The 20,680-nt window shown below is 41.5% G+C and overlaps 1 protein-coding gene across 5 annotated transcripts in view; it reads right to left on the bottom strand.

The window, feature by feature from the left end:
• Positions 1–20,680, bottom strand: part of NCOA2 (nuclear receptor coactivator 2) — a 295,381-nt gene that overhangs the window by 32,380 nt on the left and 242,321 nt on the right. For 4 of the 5 annotated variants that reach the window (XM_047783775.1, XM_047783777.1, XM_047783779.1 and 1 more), the window contains 6 exons: positions 20,446–20,547; positions 20,053–20,196; positions 17,010–17,157; positions 13,534–14,803; positions 5,288–5,498; positions 2,646–2,852 (listed from right to left, as the gene is read on the bottom strand). In XM_047783775.1, the coding sequence (XP_047639731.1) occupies positions 2,646–2,852; positions 5,288–5,498; positions 13,534–14,803; positions 17,010–17,157; positions 20,053–20,196; positions 20,446–20,547 (2,082 nt within the window). The remainder of the gene's footprint in view (positions 1–2,645; positions 2,853–5,287; positions 5,499–13,533; positions 14,804–17,009; positions 17,158–20,052; positions 20,197–20,445; positions 20,548–20,680) is intronic. The other variant, XM_047783780.1, reaches the window with a different exon arrangement.

The raw sequence follows: 20,680 nt of genomic DNA, 5'->3' as shown, positions 1-20,680 counted from the left end.
AGAAACAGGTGCTGTGGCGAGTGGATAACCCCAACTTCCTTCCTCAGGAAGTGAATCACATTAGCTGAGGCACACGTCAATGCTTTACTTTCCAACAGGGAGGTGAGGCCAAGAGGAACAAGGTGAAAACTGATAATCAATACGCTAACTAGAAACCCAAATCACAGAGACTGTCCCGTGACACCCAGACCACACTCCATTTCCCAGCATCACAATTTGCTGGGCACTCCCAAGCCGATTGCAGCAGCCTCAGAAGCAGGGGGAATGAGAGCATCTTTCCGCTCCTGCTCAAGGCAAGGGAGCGCCCACCACTTGGGACCTGGACCACAGTATCATCACATTCCTGATGATACAGATCTGCGGTGGGCTGGACAGAGCCCTAAGTATCCTTCTACAAGTGAGAGAGTAACAGCGATGTGACCACACACGCCAGTGAGAAGGGCAGACCACGTGTTTGCTCTGTCTGGCCTGGCCCCCGGGTTGCTGGCCACGGCCAAACACCCCCTAAGACTTGAGAGCCTCAAGGGGAACGACCCCAGGTGAGGACCCCTCATTCTGTAGTGTTTAATTTTAAACAGATATATCCAAGTTCTGTTTTCAAATACATGGCTTGCCTTCATTTAATTATGATAAACAGCTGAAAACAGGGTCTGGTTCAGAAATGCAGAGAACAAGTCTTGTGGGTGGGCTTTCACCGGTCATGAGAACGTGCTATATTAGGATGACTAAGAGGGAAGGGGAATTAACTAGACTGAACAAGTTAGAATAATATTATATTAACACATATTTTAAAAACCATTTTAAGACTAGATTTGAACCACCCAAAGATATGGGAGAAAAGACATTTTATACATCAAAAAATCTATGATCTAATTAATGTAACAAAATTATAGAAAGTCTAGAAAGCAGAAGGGGGACCCTCCATAATTTGAAACACGAATGTAGCTATAACTGGGATGTCTCTTGTAGGTTTTTTTCTTTTTTCTTCGGGAAACAAGCACAGGCGGTCTGTGACCTTTATAGCCTGAATGGCGGTCATCTCTAGGCGGCTCAGATTTGAATGTAAGTATAGCCCCAACTGCCTAAAAGTTTCTACAAGAACCCAGATCTTGTGTTCTGCTAATAGGAAGCCACTTCTAACAAATCATGGGCTCCTTTTCTCTTATTGGATTTTATGTAATCAGTGTTTTATTTATATACATGAATCCTTTTTCTATCTTAAAGATAATATAAAATTAACATGGTGTTGCTTCTGTGAATCTGTATGTCAGTGATACAGTCAGTGCTTGGCACACACAGTAGGCGCCTAGCAAATATGTGTTGAAGGAATAAACTATTTTAATACAATATAGTTCATATTGTCAATGAATGGAAATATTTCCATGAATGCTCACCAACAATGTAAAGTTTTAAAAAATCCATCTTTCTGCCTCAAATTGAACTCTTCAGTTAACTATACAAGGACTATAGTCTAAGCTAAAAAACCCCATGAACATAAGCTCTTCTTAGAATGTCTGTTACTATCAATGCCTTTGTCTCCAGTACCTCATTTCGACAAAGGAAGAAAGCTGTAAGCTGCAAGCAGTTCCTATGAGAAAACGTAGCATCCTGATCTGTCTGTGATAAATCAGGGTATCAGGGTCCAGGATGCGGTGCTAATAGCAATCAGTGCTGCTGCAGTGCTTCTGAACCTGAACTGGATGGAGGGTGAGGGAGCTGCTATGATGGGGACAGGCAACTTGGCAGACACCTCAAGTGACAGCAGATCAAGGACCAAACCAGATCACAGGCAACTTCATACATCTTCAAAAAAAGAGCCCCTGGATTAGCTTCTCTTAGGCCAGATGTACCACCATTTAACATCCATTATTTTTAATGTGTATTTATTTATTTGTTGTTTTTGCTTTTTAGGGTTGCACCTGCGGCACATGGAGTTTCCCAGGCTGGGGGTCGAATAGAAACTGCAGCTGCTGGCCTACACCATAGCCACAGCAACACCAGATCTGAGCCTCGTCCGCGACCTTCACCACAGCTCATGGCAACGCCGGATCCTTAACCCACTGAGTGAGGCCAGGGATCGAACCTGCAACCTCATGGTTCCTAGTCAGATTCATTTCTGCTGTGCTATGATGGGAACTCCAAGAATTTATTATTTTTAATTAATATTTTTTGGAATGAGAATTGTCCTCTTTAAGAGTATGAAAAGGTTGGTTGAATTTTAAACTTTCATTCTGAAATTCTCCAAACACAAAACATCAATTAACAGGAAGTTCTGGGGTCATTGGCAGATTACCACAGGAAGCTAGCACCCCCCATTTATTTTACACATACCATTAAGATGTCTAGAATAGTAATTGGAATAGAAGTGAAATAAGCCTATGCTATAGGGTTAATGATTAGAAACCTCGTATAAGGTTAATGATTACAAATAATGCTCACAGAATATCTGGGTCAGCTTACTGGAATGCTCTCCAATGTTTCATATGCCACACTCAACAGAGAAAAATGAAGAATTTCCTTACATTCAAATGGTCATTTCTAGCATAAAAAATTCACTTGAAAAATCCTCTTAGTTTGATGTGGATGAATACAGCATTAAGCGAAAAAACCCACCAATAAAGTTAACAGCCCATTTGAGCCCTTACCTGTGCTACTGTTCCCTAAATTTCCTTGGTTTCCTATCATCCCTTGATTACCCATCATTCCTGGCTGAGGTATCACTGAGTAGGGACTATTGTTTCTGATTGGTGGGAAAGGTCCAGCACCAGTTGGGCTTTGCAATGTGATGTCAAGTGGTAAATTCTGGTTTGGCAATAACCTGCCCAGTTGCCCTGGTCGTGGGTTATTAAAAGCTAAGGAGAAAACAAATGAAAATTGAAGGTTAATATAGGATAATGGAAAAGTAGAGTACCAGAAATAGTGCTTAGGGAAAATGGCATCTATAAAATAACAAAGATATGCACAACAGGGACCAACTGCCTACATAAAAGATAAATCCACAAACCAAAAAACTTAGGTGGTGCCAAAACAAAGACTTGCAATCTAACCAACAAGCCTAATTTCTCACAAACTTGTAAAACAAAAAAGAGGGGGAAAAAAAAGAACATTCTATTATATACCATATATATCCCAATATTAGCTTCTAATATTCAATTGTATTTGCTAGGTAAACTACTAAATATTTTTTTTTACATTATATTATTTGAATTTAGGAATATTGTTTTGGCACAGCTGTGAAACCATAAACATCTCCTGCATAAAGCACCAAACCCAGACACATGTGCTTTGGACACTGGAATATCATTTTTAACTAAACTTTGTTTTGTCTACTCTCATTGGAAATTAAAATCTTTAAATGTGAACTCTACTATTTGAAGTTGGTATTAAAGCTTTAGGACCCTGTTAAATTTCCTAAACATAGCTTTTTAAAATTTCCAGATACATTTATATTTGAAATGATTAATGGTCCGTTCACAAGAATTTACTGGGGAGTAAAAACTACATCAGCATACTATACTATGACATAGTCAACCAGTAATTTGACAACAATGACTTTAAAAGTACAAAGCTACTATAAATTAGAATCCAAAGAGCTAGTATATTAAACAATACCAAGTACGTTATTTTCTCTGAATTATTTAAACACAGAATGAAAGAGAACATTTAAAATGTATTAGAGTTCTTAACAGTCAATACCAGAAATAAAATATTAGAAGAATTAGGGTTTGGAATGAGAATTATGCACATGCTTAATCTGACTTCCTCAGGTTTAGTGATCTGGTTACCATTCAATAGTCTGAATACCATCAGGAGGTACAAACAGAGGAGAAGCCATTAAACTCCCTATGGTGTTTTGTTTTTATTTTTGCTTTTTAGGGCTGCACCCTTGGCATATGGAAGTTCCCAGGCTAGGGGTCAAATCAGAGCTGTAGCCGCTGGCCTACTAAGCCAAAGCTCAGGGCAACGCCAGATCCTTAACCCACTGAGCGAGGCCAGGGATTGAACCCGAAATCTCATGGTTCCTGGTTGGAATTGTTTCCACTGTGCCACGATGGGAACTTAAAACTCCCTACTGTGTTTCTTCCTCACCTCTCAATTCTCTGACTCATGGGCCACAAGGAACCCTCCATTCCCTAAGAAATAGGCAGGTTGAGAGAGAAGCAAAAACCCTTATTTTGCTTTACCTTTTTCTGAATGATCAGGATTCACTTTTCTTTTTTAGGGCTGCACCCACGGCATATGGAGGTTCCCAGGCTAGGAGTCTATTCAGAGCTGTTGCTGCCGGCCTACGCCACAGCCACAGTAATGAGGGATCAGAGCCATGTCTGCGACCTACATCACAGCTCATGGCAACACCGGATCCTTAACCCACTGAGCGAGGCCAGGGATTGAACCTGCAACCGCATGGCTCCTAGTTGGATTCATTTCCACTGCACCACAATGGGAACTCCAGCAATCACTTTGAGAAAGGAACTATTAATTAAAGCTATTTTGGAATTCGGTTGATGGTTGCCGTTTCTCCTTTGAGAAATGGGTCAAATTGGTTCTGAAGAGGGAAAGATCATTCTGCTTACCAATTTAACACAGAGGTTCTCTGTCTTTCTAACTACGTCCCTGGAGCAGGAAAGGTATTTTCTTCCACTCAAAACTATGGGACAACATGAGGTGACTATCAAGTTATGCAAACTAAGTGTTCAGTGTTCATAGTAAAGAAAGACTTCTTAAGCTTACAAAAATATCCAAATAAAAATAAACAATAAAAATGTATTATATAACAGTCTAAATAGTCTTCCAGCTTTATAGTCCACTAAATGTAACATGTACTTAGAAAACATTTATCTATAATAGATTTCCATGTACAACTGCTATTTATAGGAGAATTCCTAAGAGATAATATTCTGATACAGATTTTTAGTAGTATATTATTCCTAAAAAGTCAGCATAACTTTCTAAGTTTCTGTATTTTAAATATTCAGCCATATCTTAAGATACAGAAAATCTTTTTTAACTGTAACAAAGGGAACTATAACAATCATCTGAAGAACTTTATCTATGCAGGTCAGCCTCACTCCATGCTGATTAAATTAACCACAAGCGCCTGCAGCAAGGCCAAGCTCACCAGAATCAGCCTGAATATTGTTTTGATGGGCTAGGACGGTAGATGGTGCTATTTGACCATAAAAACCTTGAAGTGACTAAGCTGTTTGCATCAGATTTTAATAATCCCTGTTTCTGATGGTGATTACATGGGAATTTCTTGGCATAACCATCAATATCTCATACTCACTGCTCTGTGAAATTCGCAATGCTGTTTTCTGGGCTCCAACAGGTGTAACGGGGCTGTTTTCAGCTGTGAGTTGCATGAGGTCATTGATGATGGCTTGCTTGTCAACTGATCCAGCAGGGGCGCCTGGCCTCGTGTCTGGGAAAAGCTGTGGTAATTGACTATTCTGCAAATCATCCAAAATCTCCTCCAAGTTGTCCAGCTCACTGCCAGGCTGCAGTTAACAAACAGAAGAGTTTATCCAGGCCTAAGCTAAGAGTGGGTGCCACACTCCTATTTCCAATTACAGACCTAAGGCCAAGGAAAAGATGCAGACGCGTGCATACCTCAGACCTAACAGTTAAGTGATCATCGTAAAAAAAATTAAATCAACAAAGGACAAATACTTTGATCTCTTGGTCCTCAGTTTCTTCATGTGTAAAAATAGAGCTGACTGAATTAGAAGGAAAGCTCTCTCCTAGTATTGTGAGTCACTGGCAACTTATAAAATCCCCTTTATTTTGTGCTAGTGGTTCAATCCATCATGAGTACGTGTATTTCTAATAAAGTAAGAGTGGACCTTACAGACAATGTTTTGTGGTTAACAATCCCTAAGAAATAACAACAACAAATTGGTAGAAAGTAGGATGCCAATTTACACCAAATCAATATTAGTAAATGGTCATTTTAGAACTTTCTTTTTCTTTTTAACAGCAAGGGGGAAAATGCACAATAGGCTTGCAGTAACCCTGAATAGCTCAGCACTGCCTTTTCACTTTGAGTGGTGTTTTTTTTCCTGCTTACACTTTCAGTTTCGAATGACACTGAAAACCAGTCACTCACCAGCTTAGGTGACAAATGTAGGGAAGCAGGATAAAAGCAGGCTGCCCCCAAACATAGCATCTAATAACCTGACTTTATAGAAGCCATAAAAATGCTTCTTAGGGCTTTTTCCTTTATTAGGATAGCTTCCTTTCAATTACCAACGTTCAAATAATAAGTTAGGTATCTCCACTACTTCACATCTAGCACTTTTGTTCTTGAGAGCTCAATTGAATTTATGGTCTTTTAAGTAGTATCTCTCTATGTACCAAGTATTTAAAAATCAGACGGTGCCAACCACATAGGTAAATAGCTAGAGTTAAATGCCAGGAGTTCTTTCTAGTGCAAAGAGTGGTTAAGAGTGATTCTCCTGATGTGTGTAGGTGGAAAAACACAAGTTAGGCAATTTCCCCAAAGTCACTGGATGGACTTTGAATCCTTGACCATGACTAACCCTTTTTTCTACACTGGCAATTCAAGTGAAATCATTTACATCCAAGAAGACGTATACTTTTTTTTTTCTTTTTCTTTTTAGGGCCGTACCCATAGCACATGGAGGTTCCCAGGCTAGGGGTTGAATTGGGGCTACAGCTGCCAGCCTATACCACAGCCACGCAGGATCCGAACCTCGTCTTGTGACCTATACCACAGCTCACGGCAACGCCAGATCCTTAACCTACTGCGCAAGGCCAGGGATCAAACCCGCAACCTCGTGGTTCCTAGTCAGATTCGTTACCACTGTGCCACGATGGGAACTCCAAATATGAGGTATACTTAAAGCCGAATGGCTTACAGTTTTATTCAATACAAAAGAAACCAGATTTACTGAGGTTTTTACAATTTATGGCCAATGTACTATCTATGGAGGGAGCCTTTTTAGGGGACCTATTTCTCAAGTTAAGAAGGATACAATGATGAAGTATTTTATTGCATTCTTTGTTCATAGTCAACTAGCTTACCAAGAACTTGGAGATCCATTTTCCAAGGAATTCCTAACACATTGTTAGAGCAATTACCAGACCATTTTCTAGTTAGCTTCTAATAAGAGTGAGGGATCAAATTTGGGAGAGCTACATCCTTAAGGAAGGGTTAGGTTCCAAAAGCATCCTGAAGTATAGACAGACACAGACAAGACGATCCTCAGAACTCCTTAGGAAGGAACTTTACTGTCAGGCCCCTCCAAGGACAACAAGGCCAGTTTCCCCTCCAGAGTGAAAGCACATCTTTACTTCTTTGGATGAGTCAGAAGTGATGGTAGTGCACGCAGGGGCCATTCTGCATTTCAAAAGACAGTGGCTACATTTTCACACTAATGGAGCTTCAAGGAAACCAAAACTCAGTCAAGGCTTGTAGGTGGGCAAAACTGCTCACACTACTTAGCCATTTAATAGCCATTTCTTCATTTTTTTTTTCTTTTCTGAATGTGTATGGATGATTTTGTGTAAGCTAAATGTCTGTGTAAAGTGACTCCATTGTCAAGCTACTGCTGTCATGTTTTCTTCAATGTGTAAGGTACACCTATTGTTCTCAAAGAACAGTGCCTGAGAGTTCCCTTGTGGTGCAAAAGGTTAAGGATCTGGGGTTGTCACTGCAGTGGCTTAGATTGTTGCTGTGACTTGGGTTCAGTCCCTGGCCTAGGAACTTCCACATGCTGTTGGCAGGACCAAAGGAAAAAAAAAAAAAAAAAAAAGACAGTGCCTGCAATGTAGTAATGAACACTCAGTCAACCTGAAGAGTTCCTTGAACCATTGTGGCCTATGATTTTAAAATATTTTCAGAATCAACTCAATTTCTCAGAACAAAAGTTTCAGGATAACTGAAATAATTTGTTCTCTGAAGGAAATAAATAAATAAATAAATAAAATAAACAGATTATATAAAAATAGTAAAAATAGAGTATACTATTTTCATCAATGGAGGCGCTTATATCTACCTCCAGCCCAGATAGTCGTAAAAGCCTTTACAATATAGATTAACAGTCTGGGTCTAGACTCTCACTTTCCTTTTTACCTTTATTCTTTCCACACAAATAAAATTACACTTTCAACCATCTTAAATATAAAAATAACTATTACAGTTTCAAAGGGTCCAAGTGACAGGATTTACGATTCTTCCTGTGACCTGCTCTTGTGCCTAATGAGTTTAAAATAAGTTTAAAATTCATCTCTCTTTATACATATGGAAACATTAAAATATATATGGATGGTTTAAATCAATTTATTGTTGCCTTTGTTGTTGTTGCACCCATGGCATGCAGAAATTCCAGGGCCAGGGATCAAACCCACGACACAGCAGTGACAATGCTGGATCCTTAACCTGCTGAGCCAGCAGGGAATTCTAATTTATTGATTCTTTATTTGGAATAATTAGATAACTTAAAATCCATGATTTTCCTTGGTTGATTTCATTTTTTTTTTTGGCTGTACCCATGGTATACAGAAGTTTCTGGGCTAGGGATCAAATTAGAACTTTTTTTTTTGGTCTTTTTGCCTTTTTCTTGAGCCACTCCCGTGGCATATGGAGGTTCCCAGGCTAGGGGTCAAATCGGAGCTGTAGCCACTGGCCTACACCAGAGCCACAGCAACTCGGGATCCGAGCCGCATCTGCGACCTACACCACAGCTCACGGCAACGCCGGATCCTTAACCCACTGAGCGAGGCCAGGGACCGAACCCGCAACCTCATGGTTCCTAGTCGGATTCGTTAACCATTGCGCCACGACAGGAACTCCAATTTGAACTTTTGTATGCTGTGGGTGCAGCCAAAAAACCTCCACAAATAACACTTAGCCCATTTTCAAATTTTAATCTTTGCGGTTTTAAAAATTAATTAATTTTTTGCTTTTTAGGACCGCACCTGCAGCATATGGAGGTTCCCAGGCTAGGAGTCTAATCGGAGCAACTGTAGCTGCTGGCCTACACTGCAGCCACAGCAACGCCAGATCCGAGCCGAGTCTGTGATCTACACCACAGCTCACGCCAATGCTGGATCCTTAACCCACTAAGAGAGGCCAGGGATCGAACCCGCAACCTCAAGGTTCCTAGTCAGATTCATTTCTGTTGCACCATGACAGGAACTCCTAATCTTTGCCATTTTAAAAGTTGACCAAATTCAGCTGTGGATCATTCTAGCTTTGACAAGTAACTAAACATTTATTTGTCTTAGGAAAGTCAGGCAGGAACTTCCGGGTGTTATATTCAGAAGGAATTGGTTCTCTGGAGACCCATACTTGTGAACTCGATCTGAATTCATTTGGCTTACCATCAGAAAAATGCATTATGAAAATTTCCCCACTAGAGATAATATTGCCTTGCTTATGTTTATTTCTTGTCAGTTTTTGGAGTACATATTTAAATTAAGCTAATCATCTTAAATGTACTTTAAATGTTCTTCTAGGAGAATATCTATACACCTTTCAGTTGTCTAGCAATAAATTTGACAATATGGTACTTGCTTCTTTGTTAAGTTCTGGATAGGGTGGATTTGATCCCATTAAATTTACGATCAAATATTTCTGGTCTTAAATTTTCTAAGCTTTAATTCTCATCAAAAGTTCTTCCAGTTCCTATCTACGTACTTTGTTAGGCATGATTTCTTCACAAGACAAAAAGATTAATGCCTTCCTTTAAAATGCTTTGCCAAGATACTTCAAAGTTTTGCTTAGGCATCTATTCCAACGCTCAAATTAGCCACATCAATTTGAATAGCTGGTTTAAACTATTTCAGGCAGAAAATGAGTCAGAAAGATTTTTGTAAAAGTTCTACAAAATGAAAATTGGACTTGATTTTTGTAATTTTTCATTTTTCTGGCTTTATGAATTTTTCATGCGTCAAATCAATTTGTTCTCTGAAGGAAATATAAAGAACATATGTATTTTAATGACATGTACTCTAATAAATTACAAAACAACATTTCGAATTTTTTTTTAAAAAGTGTAATTTTACTACATTTGCAAAACATAAAATTGTTTTAAAAAATGGTAACACAATCCCACCACACTTGGAGGGGATTTTTCAGGACACTACCAGTTTAAAATACTGTTTGCTTTTCTAATGGAGCCAAATAACAAGAAGCAGCTCTTTATAGACCACTTCTAAACCCTCATCATAAGTGGCTCAGTAGCATTAAGACGACCTTAAAAGTATCATTTAGTTAGTATCGTTTACTCCATAGTGTAAATAAGTATAACTTAAAAGTGTCAGCGAACATATTGGAAATTTTTCTGTCATAGTTTCCTGTTGGTTATGAAACACTGTAGAAACAAATGTTGTTTAAATACTCGACCCAGTGAGGAATGCTATTTTAGGTATAATAGCGCCATCGAGGTACTTCCTGTCCTTAATAAGTTTGTGATAGGTTAAACACTCACTTGGATAATGGCTCTTTTCTGAGTCAAAATAAGGAGACTGGGCAATTCAGGCTTGCTCATAGTTAATCTTACTAAATAAAAATGAGTTTCCTTGAAATGAAAGAAAAGTCTTCCAGAAGGGTGTACAGCAGTCAATAAGAGACACAGTCAGTCTGTGTTTGGGAAGCGGCAAAGAGGGAGGGCAGTGAAAGAATCCCTGTTTTTCTTCTTAAAGTAAGTCATTCTAACTTTGATCTAAATTTAGGTAATGCATACTTCCTGTGGTAACCTTTCTTTTCAAGCTGCCATGTTTTTGATGTTAAAATTGCTCTGAAGCAGTATTTTTTTGGTGGAGTTTTAAATGCGGATGGATGGAGGGTGAAGCCAGGGACTGAGTTTCATTAAGAAAAAAATTGTGTGTGTGTGTGTGTGTGTATGTCTGTGTGCATGTGTGTCTGTGGTGGGGGGAGTCCACCCAAAATGACAGATTTATGCTGATAACACTTTGCACTTTAAGTTCCTAAGGTGAGATAATGTTCATTAGAAAATGTTTCTTTTAAACACTAATTAGAAACTGCAAGTGACTCAAGGACTATTTAAAAGACGAAACAAAAGAAAAACTTCTTTTGTCAGTTTCCTATACAAAGTTAGTGTAATCATATATCTAAATATAGAAATCAAATAGAGTCCCCCTTAAGTCGCTAGGGCCTCAGCCTGGGATAGAAATAAATTCTGTTTATGGAGGGAGGGACCAGCCACTTAGCCACCAAGCTAACCTGGACCTCGTGAGTCACCATCTTGCCCTCTAGCATCTGTTAAGAGACCTGAGGGACAGTATCTGTGCCTGCCACTCTGAACTGCCACTACAGTTCTGTGTATTCTAATCTAGTAAACCTCACAAGATTGAAACACCTACAGCCTGGTATGGCTTTGCGCTACACTTCATCCAAGATATTGTTATTAATTTTGTGCTGAGGCCTCAGGTTCCCCCATCCAATGAGCCCGCAGCATTACAGAGTACCTGTTAGACTGAACTAATATCTAAGTTTAAGGATTCATCACTGAAGGTGTTTACGTAACTGTGTCCATTTCCTAGGTGAAGGGACATAAACACCTCATAGGAATGGTAGCAGCTGTCTGGACATCAAAGTGAAAAAGACCCGAAGCTGAGTGCTCAGGACCCAGAAGGAGCCTGGTTGTGTAGCCTCAGCTCTCGGATCAGTGCTCTCCACCCCAGAGCTGCTGTTGGGCCAGCCTCCACTGAGCCAGCCTCTGCTGAGGAAGTCCCAGGTTATGACCAAGTGTGCTCCTCTCCCCATCCACACCTGGTCCCAGAAGACAGTGAAACCTAAAATATTCACTTGTAAAACAAGTTTCAAGGTCAAATCAATGAACCATTTTAAGTAAAAAGGCTATGCAGCTTCTTCACTTCTTAACCCATCATGACTTAAGACAGCGCTCGGGGATTGCAGAGTCGATAAAGTCCTGGATCCTTAACTCAGCCAGCTGGTGATTCTCTGGAAAGCACCTTATGCTAAGACATTACTGTCAGTAACAACCCATTTTATTTTTTTAAAATAAAGAAAAATCAAAGTTTGCAGGAGTTCCCGTCATGGCGCAGTGGTTAACAAATCCGACTAGGAACCATGAGGTTGCGGGTTCGGTCCCTGGCCTTGCTCGGTGGGTTAAGGATCCGGTGTTGCCGTGAGCTGTGGTGTAGGTCGCAGACGCGGCTCAGATCCCAAGTTGCTGTGGCTCTGGTGTAGGCCAGGGGATACAGCTCCAATTAGACCCCTATCCTGGGAACCTCCATACGCAGCAGGAGTGGCTCTAGAAAAAGGCAAAAAGACAAAAACAAAAACAAAAAAACAAAAAAACAAAAAAAACCAACAAAAAAACGGTTTGCATTTTCCCTATGATGTCATTATCCGAGTGTCATTGAGAATGATTCTAAGTATCAATTTAGCTTTTCTAGATTTTTTTCCAGGAAATTAATTTTTCACATAAGAACAGCAGAGAATGCAACCTATTTTCTGCTTTGCATTTATATATGATGGCTCAGCTATCCCAGCATCAAGGCCGCCAACTTTACCTCTCCACTTCCCACTATATACTTTTTATACTGATGGCCTAAGAAATTCTTCAGTGTTAATCAGAAGTTGCAGGTGAGCATAAAGAGAGGTAGAATGATCTTCGTTAAGTCTGAAAACCAGTCAGACTCCGATCCTAAGAAGAGACAGCTAAGTCAGAAATCAGTGAATGAAGTCTCTCCTGACAAAGCCCAGTTTGGAGGAAGTGATTATCTCCAATTTAGGTGGCTTTTAGCAACAGGGGTCAGCAATTCCCAGCTGGCCCCCGGGCAAAATACTGCCCACTACCTGTTCCTGTATGGCCAATAAGCTAAGAACGGATTTATTTATTTATTTATTTTTGGTCTTTTTAGGGCTGCACCCGTGGCATATGGAAGTTCCCAGGCTAGGGATCTAATTGGAGCTGTAGCTGCCGGTCTATGCCACAGCCACAGCAACTCAGGATCCGAGCCATGTCTGCAAGCTACACCACAGCTCATGGCAATGCCGGATCCTTAACCCACTGACTGAGGCCAGGGATCGAACCTGCAACCTCATGGATGCTAGTTGCGTTTGTTACTGCTGAGCCATGACAGGAACTCCTGGATTTACATTTTTTAATAACTTTAAAACAAGTCAAAAGAAGAGTACATTGTGACACATGAGATTGGTATAAAATTCAAATATTAGTATCTGTTGGTAAAGTCTTTCTGGAACACGGCATACTGACTTTTTTCCGTGGCGGCCAGGGCTGATTGGCACAGAAGGCCTGCAGATTCTCAGATATGACCATTTGGCCCTTTACAAAGTAATGTCAGCCCCCTTACCCCACCCTGCCCTACCACAACATCCTGTTTGCTAGATGGAGTGTTTGTAACACGCAGCTTCAGTGAGAATTAACCGTGTTGCAAAGTAAGAACAAAGGAGAAGGCTTATTTTTACCTGGTCCCCTGAGGCCTCATGACACCCTTGGGAGAAATCCTTGACGGACACGGATTAGTCCACCTATAAGAACACATGACAGAACTTACCTGGTCACTAGGCTCAAAGCTCATCTCCTCCTTCTCAGTTTTCATAGCTATTAATTTTGTGTTACTGGCAGGGTCCGTCTTACTGTCCAGTCGCTCAAGTTTGGGGGTTATTTCCGGTAAACCGATATCTTTAGTATCGTCTTTATCGAGCAAATAGCGGAGTAGTGCATTCTCTTTCTTCTTGGGGCTCACTGGCTCTTGCTTAATCGTCACCTCGGATCCAGGGGCCGTGCTGCTGGCCTCCTGGTTCAGCTCTTTGCCTGTGGCTTCCGCAGTTAACTTCGCCAAGTCCACAGGAGAGCTGCTATCCTGCAACAGTCTGTGCAAAATCTTATGCTTCTCCTTGAGCGAGGTTCCGTGTGTCGACCCAGAACCAGGCAGGCTGCCCACGGAGTCCTTGGTTGCGTCCGACAAAGAGCTGGTTAAGGGCGAAGGCTCCATCTGGTCGGATTTGGTGGTCAACAGCTGCAGGAGTTTGGTCTGGCCCTTGCTGTCATGCAGTCTGCTCTGGCCGTCAGGCCTCTCGCTGCCCACGGCTGGGGGCAGGCCGGGCTCCCCGGCCTCCTTCTGCTCTCCAGGATGGCCGCTGCTCTCGGCTTGTCCAGTTGTACCTTCTGATGGCTCCCCATAAAGTCCAAAACAGTCTTTGGAGTCTAAGCTTCCCATCTTGCTGAGTGGGGGAGGATTCATATTAACCGGGGAGTTTTGCAAATTGCCCGTTTTTAGGTCCGGTGAAGCCAACGATGACCCCAGTGAGACCCCGTGCCCCTCGCTGAGGGCCTGAAGCGCATTGAGGGAACTGTTGGCGTAGCTATGGCTATTTCCTGTGCTGCTGCAAACGCCCACAGGGGAATGCAAGCTTCCTGCGGGGGAAAACTGACTGGGTGGGATTCGTGGGCTTCCAGCCACTCCAGGGCTCATGCGATGCCTTGGTGAGAGCATGGAGCTGGGCTGTCCTGGGGTCATGCCAGGGCTGCTTTGTGAGGGGCTGTTCATTTTGAGTGCATAGTTACTACCCTGAGGAGTGGTTGCTTGCATGCTCGACACATGGTTCATTCCCCCAGAACCACCAAACCTGCCCATGGGCATGCCCATTTGTTCCTTTGGGCCGTTTATGGGAAAATTTATATTGCTACTTAGGGTCATGTCCTGACCTGGGTTCCCACTGCACATGGCCTGATGGGCAGGGCTGCTAGAGCTAAGTGGGTTCAATGGCTTCCCCACCGCTTGTCCAGTCAGATCCGGATTCATCACACACACATTCTGCTCTCTGTAGGATGAGGAAAGAACAAGAAGATAAAAGGAAAAAAAAAATATTTAGCAAGTTGTTATTAATTTTAAAAAATGAGATTGCCTCATTTCTTTTAAAGAACAGATGACATGGAAAGGAAAGATAATACTTTGATGAAACAAGCTGCAATTATGGACAAGACTGAACATGTATCGTTTTGGACCAAGAGGGATGTTTTTTTCCGTCAACTCATTAAGATGTCTGTGGTTTTACAGAGGGAGTTGTGTGAAAATGGGCCTATGACCGAAGACGTAGTTGTCAGACGAGACATTAGAGGGGTTCCAATTACGTAACATACCTTTCTCATTAAATGGTCTGTTATCACAAATAACTGAGAGCATGTACCGTCTTAAAGAAAGAAACCACCCAAACAAGTAGAGCTGTCTTTAGGGATTTGCCAGAGATTACGATTCCTAACAATAGACCCATCTGTGTGCCCAGAGCTCTGATGTGTGCAACTTGGCTCAAGATGAATAGTAAACTCCGAGGGGAAAAAAACTGCCCCTAACGATTCAAAACTGCAAGTTTTAGAGCCAATAAAGTTACCAACACTGTTTAGAATTAGATTACCTGCCTCACAGTACCCTCTCCCCCCTCCTCCCCCAGCCAGGGCTCCCCTGGAAGGCAGAGCAAGAGTCAGACAGAGAACAGGAGAGGAAACTTCGGGGACTTGGGTCTGGGATCTTATCCTCAGCTTGCAGCTGACTTTACTCCACTCCTGGACTCGTGACTCAACGCAGGTTTTCTGAGCTGGATGACTTTCCAAGCCTTATGAGCTTTCATTTACAGCTTGGATAGCTTGGGTGTCACTTGTGAGTTACCAAATGTCTTCACAAATCCAAACAAAACAGGTTTCACAAACTGTCAAACAGTGGCTTTCCATCACAGGGGTGAAATCTGGCACATCTGTAATCACTTCCACGTTGTTTTAGTTTGAGGTCAGATTTATTAACAGTTGGCAAATAGGGCTGCCTGATTTTTAAAAATTCTTCAATAAGAAAGTAAATAATTGAGAGGTGTAATAAAAGGGGACCATTTAACCAGAACAACTTTATATACCTTCTGACAGTACCTCATAAAGTTTTATATAGCACACACATATATACTGATATTATCTGAAATGCAGTCTAAGTTTGTACTCTACGATAATATCCTTTATGCCTTTTTTTTGGGGGTCTTTTAGGGCCACACCCAAGGCCTATGTAGGTTCCCAGGCTAGGGGTCTAATCGGAGCTGTAGCCACTGGCCTACGCCACAGCCACAGAAACCATGACCTACACCATAGCTCACGGCAACGTGGGATCCTTAACGCACTGAGTGGGGCCAGGCATTGAACCTGCAACCTCATGGCTCCTGGTCGGATTCATTTCCGCTGCACCATGACAGGAACTTCTATGCCATTTACTTTAAAATCAATAATTTTCCCTACTTTTATTTTTTATGGAAATGTTTATCACCCTTCAATTTAAAGGCTAATGTCAAAAAGTTAATTTAAACCTGAGAATAACAATCTAAAGTATTCCTTCCAGCTATGTGTACTAGAAAGTTCTAAACACACAAGAGCAGAAACCATTCTAGTGGGTTCAATATTCCTGCCCTGCCTGGGTCAGTGCTGGGGGCCCATCAGTTCTTCTCAGAGGTAATAGGCAGTCACGTCAGAACAGAGTCAGTGCAAGCCTGCGTCCTGCCAGCAGGGTTTTAAAGTCCATGAGTAATAAGGCTGAAATTCAAAGCGTAGCCCTACTGTGAATTTCAGTATCATGAATTGCTTTTTTGCCAACAGTTAATAACAATTGAAATTTAATTTATATCTTACATGCCCAGGGTTGGTCAACAGAAATGTCTTTCAAACCTGAAATCCTGAGGATGATTTGCTGTCTTTGTACCCTTTCTTTTTGGCTTTTTAGAGCCGCACCTGCGGCATATGGAGGTTCCCAGGCTAGGGGTCTAATTGGAGCTACAGCTGCTGGCCTACGCCATGGCCACAGGAACGTGGGATCCAAGCCAGGTCTGTGACCTACACCACAGCTCATGGCAATGCCAGATCCCTAACCCACTGAGGGAGGCCAGGGATCGAATCCACAACCTCACAGATACTAGTCGGATTGTTTCCGGTGCACCACAACGGGAATCCCCTTTGGACCCCTCCCTCCTAAGTCCAGAGGGAAGGCAGTGCTCACATTACCTGTGCAGCATATGCAAGGAGATCACGAGCTGAGGTTCGTTTGTCGTCTGAGAACGGATGAGCTTGCTCTTCGTTTGCGCAGCCACAAGAGTGCCATCGGACAAGGAAAAACGATAGATCTGACTGAATGCCAATCCCTGTCTCAGCACTGCAGGCAAGGGCACAGGATACACATTTAAAAGCAAAATCCGGGGGTGGAGGGGACAAGACATAGTAACAGCAATAAACACCATTACATTTAATATTTTCCTATCAGCAAGTTCAACAGAGTTGTAACGTTTCATGATATTAGAGCACCGTAAATTTTTAAAAGCACACTTATCTTTCACTCAAAAGGCCAATAAATTCAATATATTGGTTTTCTTGTCCCCCAAATGATGCTTGGACCCTCCAAATATGTTCTTTTTAAAATCTTCAGTATCATGGCAAAACAGTGTAAACAACTTATTAGCTCAAAACAAGCTTTCCAACTATTTGTTTAAGAGGTTAGGAAACAATACAATGCATAAACACGATACCGCTAAAGGGTACAAATGCCTCTACTTTCTCATTAAACTAATACAAATGTTACAGTAAAACTTATGACGTTGAATATATTCTTCGAATATTCATCTTGAAGTTACGTACTGTTCCACACAGCCTCTCACACTACTAATCCCCAATTCTGTTTCTCAGTGTATGAGAAGTACTATTTCTGTGGCTAGGACAACAGGAAGTAAAAGATAAACAAACAATCAAGGGAAGCTTTTCAGAGAAAAATGACTAAATAGAAAACCGGAATAATAAAAGTACAAATCTTAGTGACATGAAACTGGATTAATATCTGAATCAGGTGTTTCCATTTCCAAGCTATAGCAGAAAATATAACACAAATCAACTAGGTTAAAATAATTTCCCTTCAAACAAAAGTTCAGATTTATCTTTTAAAACAACTATATTTTAAAACCGTGAAATATTGCAGATTAAAAAAGAACATTTCAATTAGAAAAAAAAGTAGCCATATAGTTTAGTTTACCTCCTAAGGCTTTTTAAGAAGACTGCCATTTTTTTTTTTTTACCACATAATCCTCAGCACAAATTTTGTGGCTTGAATAGTTAGTCCCAAAGCGACCAAGCACATTCATCATTCTACAAAATTGCCACAAGGGGGAGGGGGTGGGGGAGAGAGAAAGAGAGATGCTCACCCACAACACAGATTCTGATTTCTCGGCAAAATTTCACTTGGAGCAATTTCCCTGATGAAACACCCTCTGCAGTTTCAGGTATTCAGGGACATGCAGTATTTAGGCATTATTTTCTGCCACCAACTGTACACATATGTGTATATTGCTTTACACACTAAGTATGCCACTTTTGGTAGCATAAACACCATGTTTTATAATAGGACTCATTTCCAATGGCTCATAATTTCAGAATTTTATCTGACCTTGGCTATGATCCTTTAAGATTTTCCATTTCCATTTGGTCTACATCAAACATCTCTATGAAGTAGGTCCACGCAAACATGCACCCAGACGCATTTAGGAAGCTCCTCTATGTAACAAAGCCTTCCAGTGGAATTTTATTTAATGCAAATGATTACCTTCAATTTGACTTATCTCATACACTTGGATGAAATGTATTTTATACACTGTGGAGTATAAAATCCCTTCCCTGGGTCCAACCTGTTTAAACCTAGCACAGTGCCTGGTACATCTGTGTAAACCCTTTGTAAGGAATCAGGAAGCCAGAGAATTAAATGTGAGGCATTGCTACTCAGGGCCCAAGGACATTGGACATGCTTCCTGATGGGGATTTCTTATTCTTTGTTACTTCTTTTTAATTTTAAACTAGATCCAGTGAAATGGCAGGTTAATTATTGATTTCTGTCAAATGTAGCATTTTTATTTCCTCTTATTCTTTTCTACTTAAAGAAAAAATGCTGGAAGACACAAATTATTGGATCATGTGCTCATTTCTAAGAAATAAGGATAAAGAAGATGTAAGGATAAGTAAGATGAAGAAAAAATAAGGGAATGGAAAGAGAGGTCATTTACTATGATTTATACTTTTTTCGTAAGTGATCTTAAAAGCATAACGTTTAAACACACAAACCTGCTGGTAAAATGCCAAGGTCATGGATGCACAGTAAAAGGAAGATGACCAACTAAAACCCTATTTTCAGTAATGAGTTACAATTTTTTTCTGCAAAAATGCAGACAATCTGCCAAACCGAGTTGCAAAGCACACAGCCCTGTCCCTCACTGGCAGCATGGCCCGCTGTGGCTGCCCCTGTGGAATCCATGCCTGGTAACCAAGTACCCCACCAGCACCCATGAGAGGAGAGTCAGAGGCCAGGAGCATGTCTCCCTCCCCCAGCTCTGGTGTGAGGCTGTCATTTCACCTGTGTCAGCTCCCCTGTGGACAGCTCGAGAGTCAAAGGTCCCCTTTGCAGGTGGACTTGTGGGGGGTACAACACAGGCAAAGACCAGGGCTGGTATAACGACTGAAACAGGACTCTTGAGGGCTTGGGTTTAGCACTAGGTGTCCTACTAACTAAGTGCGATCTCATACACATCACTTCTGCTGCTTCTAGAAACATCTGAGCATCTTCAGTGGCATCATCTGGACTCCAGAAGGAGGGTGGGATCACACTGTTACCTCTCTCAGGAATTCACTTATTTCCATAGTGTCCTCATGACTCAGACGGTCTTTCTTTGGCTCCCAGGAGGGACCTTCCTATGCCGTCTGACACAACTAGAAGAAGCCTTGGGATCAAAGAACATGATCTCCTTCCCTTTCCTTTTGTGAGTTATCATCTCCAATTCCACTTCTCTCCTCATGCTCTTAGCCTTACAGGTTCTCCTAGGACATTTCCCTTCAGGCAGCAACAATTCCGGGTGGGGCAATGCAAGTGCGGATGAACCCAAGGGCTCAGCAGGCTCCGGTCCCCGGCGGGGGATTCAGGAGTCACTGTTTCCGAGAAAGCTCCGAAATTAAATTAAATTACAAGCCATAATTTAGTGAAATCAACTCCAGGAAAAACACCATCAGAGACGGTTACCTTCATGATGATGCCTCTTAGCGTAAGACACAGACTCCCCCTCGTGCTGTGCGTGGAACTTCTGGATGCATCTCCTCACCAGGTCCTCCCAGCCAGGCTTCATGGCTGCCCGCATGGTGCTCGTATCCAGCGACGTGATCTTGCCTAGCGAGTAACAGCAAGCATCATACCTACGTGCTCATCGGTTATTTACAGAAATAATGAAAGCTAAAAAGATAAACCTTTATTTATTTGGAACAGGAAGCACAAGTGCATGGACCCAGAGGGTCGGCAGTGCCCCCTCTGCCCAGCAGCTCTCACCACTACCACTTCTTCACGGTTTTCTAGAGTCATCTCTTGCATTCACAAACATGTTAAGTATTCTAGAATGATTTCGTTGGAGGGAAAATTTACCTTGGAGATCTTGGCGAGTCGTGAAGCTTTCTGAGGAGGGCAGAACTGGTCTCTCCTTCATGGGGACTCTTCTAGCCACACAAATCAAGCAGGACTGCAAATCTTCAATCATACACACTGACGGTTACATTAGGCTTTTTTTTTTTTTTTTTAAGTGATTCGAACAAACTCAAAAGCATTTATGACAGCATAACTTGTAGATCAATAAAGGAGAAAGTGACCAAACGCTAGGTAC

Source organism: Phacochoerus africanus, chromosome 6 (assembly GCF_016906955.1).
Source record: "Phacochoerus africanus isolate WHEZ1 chromosome 6, ROS_Pafr_v1, whole genome shotgun sequence".
Taxonomy (NCBI): Eukaryota; Metazoa; Chordata; class Mammalia; order Artiodactyla; family Suidae; genus Phacochoerus; species Phacochoerus africanus.
The sequence above is the reverse complement of the archived record's forward strand: the minus strand, read 5'-3'. Positions and strand labels throughout refer to the sequence as shown.